Raw genomic sequence first — 4039 nt, 5'->3', positions numbered from 1 at the left:
GGTCTCGAACCCGCGGGCTCAAGCAATCCACTCACCTCAGCCTCCCAAAGGCACTGGATTACAGGCTGAGCCACTGAGCCCGGCTGAAATATTTAAATAGATCACTTCCGTAACCCATCACACTCCTCATACAACACAAACAATGCGAAAACAGAAAACTCACCAGACATACATGAACATCCGGCTGCTATAAAGACAAAGGGCCAATTTGAAAAATCAGAATAAAGTCCCCTTATAAAAGCTGCTGCAAGAAAAAAGCAAGCAAAACTGAAGACATTTCTAATTTGTAATGTATAACTTAAAATTTTGATAGGATATTGTATCATGGTAATTTGTTAGCAGTTATAAAAAGGGATCCAGTCTGTAATCCCAGCACTTTGGGAGACCGAGGTGAGTGGATTGTCTGAGCCCGCAAGTTCGAGACCAGCCCGGGCAACTTGGCGAGACCTCATCTCTACAATAAATAAAAAAAATTTTAGCTGGGCGTGATAGTAGTTCCAGCTACTTGGAAGGCTGAGGCGGAAGGATCGCTGGACCCCAGTAGGTCAACACTAGGGTAGCCGTGAGCATGCCACTGTGCTCCAACCTGGGTGACCGGGTGAGACTCCAACTAAAAAAAAACCTCAATTACAGATTTTTAAAGCAGTGAATGCAGTAGCAGCCAACTTAAACTCTGCAAAATGCCAAATCAGTGAATTAAAAAACAATTTTGAGTTGTTTCAAAACTCAGAGGAAATGATAAAGAGATGAGAATAAGCAAGAATATGAAAGACAGATACAGGGGAACCAAAAGACACCAAAAGAATTCCAGAGAAAAGATACAAGTATTACTCAAGTCAACATTTACTGACTGTTTAGTAAGTGCTAGGCACTCAATTATTTTATTTAATGCCTGGCAATAGCCTGGTAAGGAAAATACTATCATCATTCACATTTATGCATAAAGAAGCTAATGCTTAGAAAAGTTAACTGTTTTGTTCAGTGGTAAACAGCTAATTAAAGGAGAGGCTAAGTCTCAAATCCTGTGTCTATCTCCCAGTAAAATAGACAAACCTTTTGAACAAGAATCTCTTTTCTCAGAAAGCCCTCTGCGTGTGTTTGGGTCACTCCAGTGTTCACAGAGGAACCCACTTTCTCATTCTTTTCTCCAGTGACACTCACCCACTGTCTCTGTTCTGCCCCCAGGCACTGATGAAGATGCCATTATTAGCGTCCTTGCCTACCGCAACACGGCCCAGCGCCAGGAAATCAGGACGGCCTACAAGAGCACCATCGGCAGGGTAGGTTGCAGTCTCTCCTGTGCTGCTGGCTGACTTGGCCGGGACTTGGCAAAGAACAGGGAAGCAGGACTTTTCCCTGGTCTAGATTCCTGAGGTGGCTCTGTGGTTTTTTGCTTTGGAAAGTTTTTGTTATTTTTTCTGAGTTGGAGTCTCTCACGCTGTCGCCCAGGCTAGAGTGCAGTGGCACGCTCATGGCCACTGCAGCCTCTACCTGCTGGGCTCAGGTGATTCTTCCACTTCAACCTTACAAGTAGCTGGAACTACAGGCACGCGCCACCATGCCCGGCTAATTTTTTTATTTATTGTAGAGATGAGGTCTCGCCAATTTGCCCAGGCTGGTCTCGAACCCGCGGGCTCAGGCAATTCTCTCACCTCAGCCTCCCAAAGTGTTGGGATTATAGACATGAGCCACCGTGCCTGGCCCACAGTTGCTTTTATTCTGAGAAAACATGATCATCTGCAGAGGGAATCTGATGGCATCTACAAAAGGGCCGCAAGATTAAGTTAGCAAGGTTGCAGGGCACAATGTATTTTACAGGGAACTCACTGCTTCCCCCAAGCACTTTAGCCAATTGTCCAAGTACTGTTTTCTTCACTAGTCTTTTCTTCCCAAGGCCAGTAATCCACCAAATTGCTAGTGTTTCTGGGTTGCTTGTTCTTCTTATGCAAACTTGTTAGTTTGCTTGTTTGTATGTTTTAATTTTGTCAAGAGACAGACCCTGACAAGGATGTGGGAAATCAGCTTTCTGGTGGGCACACTTTTTAGAGAACAATTTTGTACTGCAGATCAAGAGCCTTAAATTAATAGTAAATAATTAACTCAATAATTCTACCTCTTGGAATCTATCTTAAGGAAATAAAAATTCATGCAAAGGCATATATACCCAAATTCCATTGAATATCTATAATGGGGAAATGGGAAATAATTTAAATGTTTGGTTACAATGCAGCTTTGGTACATTCATTCAACATTTTTGAAGAATTTTTTTGAAAGAGGAAAGCGCTTTACATAAAGACCAAATATAAATCTGTTCTAATCATTGTATGTCAGTCCACAGTATGGCACTGTCACATTGTCATGCAAGTAATGCATATTAAAAAGTATGAAATCACTGCACACTAGCTGGATTATAACTGCCATTTAAGAAATAAAAATGAAACCATCATGCAAAAAAAGAGAAAAACTCATGTTAGATTAAAAAACAGGAAAAATGCTGAATGACAGGACCCGATTTTTCTTTTTCTTATTTTCAAAGCAGGATTTATTGAGAGGACAGAAAAGCTCCCACAGTGGGAGGGGACCCAAGGGGGTCGCCCAATTTATTTTCTTTTTCTTGCGTTTCCCAAATTGTCTTCAGTTGCCTTGTACTGCTTGAATATTGGAACCCCAGAACCTCTCCTGCAACCTAAGGACAATGGCAAGAATATCTGGAGGTGCCGTAGCTGAAAAGAAACTCAGACTGGGAAGAGTAGCTCAGTTTTATTTTTTGTGGAAGCAAACATTTAAGTACCAAAGAAAACAAGTGGAGTCTGAGTGCCCAAGGGTCAATACAAGCAAATCATTAAGCCCCCACACTAATGCAGCCCAGTGTGTGGGAAATCATTGTCCCAGGAAAGGATGCACTGACTGCCTAGGAGGAGACACAAGGTTTGACCTGGTACCCTTTTCCCAGCCCAGGCTAAGCGGGAAACAGGGGGCCCAAAGCCTGCATGGTCTGCACCACCAGGGAATACTGTTTAAAAATATGATGGAAATTCTGCGTAGTCTTCAGCTTTCCAGTAGCTAAAAGTGAGGGGGGAAAAATTCAAGTTGACGACATCTATCCATCACACTAAACCCGGGGAAGCCCCATCAGTCCAGAGTCCTGCAGGGGGAGACTGGCTTAGTGCCCGGATGTGGCTCTTTAGCCCGAAGCCTTGGGTGTCTTCGCATGTCGCCCCCACACGGCCAGGACACGGCCGCTCACTGTCATGTCCTTCCTAACCGCCCTTTGGTGGGGTCCCATATGAGGAGCCAAGGACTACAGGAGATTTCCGCCTCTAGGGGTTTGGGGAACACGCCGAGAGTGCTGTTGGAGGCCGGGCTCAGTGGCTCAGCCTGTCATCCCAGCTCTTTGGGAGGCCGAGGCGAGTGGATTCCCCGAGTCCGCGGGTTCGAGACCCAAAAAAAACAACTTGGCGAGCCCTCGTCTCTACAATAAAAATAAAAAACTAGCCGGGCGTGGTAGCGCGCGCCTGTAGTTCCGGCTCCTCGGAAGGCTGAGGCGGAAGGAGCGCCGGAGCCCGGCGGGTCGAGGCTGCGGTGGCCGCCAGCGTGCCACTGTGCTCCAGTCTGGGGGACCGAGTGAGACTCCGACTCAAAAAAAGGAGTCCTGGTGGACATCGTAAAGGCACATCTGACACCGACCGTGCCAGCATCTCAGGGCTCCTGGCTCTCCTGAGGCGGCCAGCCCCTCGCAGGCCGCCCGGACCAGCCTCGCCCCCTTCAAGCCTGCTTCCACGGGCCCCAGGCCGCCCCGCCCCAACCCGCAGCCACCCGGCGCCTCGCCCCGCCCCGGGCCACGCTCGGCCAGTGCTCTCCCCGGCTGTCGCTGGCTCCTCCTCCCTTCCATTGCCTGCCCTCTCCCGAGCGACGCCTTCGGCCCGTGCGCCCCAACCCTAAGGTCCCCCGGCTCGCCGGTGTCGCCTCCAGCGCTCCCCCCCGCCCGCCCCACCCCCGCTCTCTGCCAGCGTCCGCCTCTTCCCCGCCCGGCAGGCCC

General features: G+C 48.3%; 1 protein-coding gene across 2 annotated transcripts in view; it reads left to right on the top strand.

Moving 5' to 3' along the window:
- ANXA4 (annexin A4) overlaps window positions 1-4039 on the top strand; it is a 41119-nt gene that overhangs the window by 17976 nt on the left and 19104 nt on the right. For both annotated transcript variants that reach the window (XM_008058425.2, XM_021712538.1), the window contains one exon: window positions 1186-1280. In XM_008058425.2, the coding sequence (XP_008056616.1) occupies window positions 1186-1280 (95 nt within the window). The remainder of the gene's footprint in view (window positions 1-1185; window positions 1281-4039) is intronic.

This window comes from Carlito syrichta, unplaced genomic scaffold (genome assembly GCF_000164805.1).
Source record: "Carlito syrichta isolate Samal-C Ts95f unplaced genomic scaffold, Tarsius_syrichta-2.0.1 Scaffold303336, whole genome shotgun sequence".
Classification (NCBI taxonomy): Eukaryota; Metazoa; Chordata; class Mammalia; order Primates; family Tarsiidae; genus Carlito; species Carlito syrichta.
This window is presented reverse-complemented; position numbering and strand designations above follow the sequence as displayed.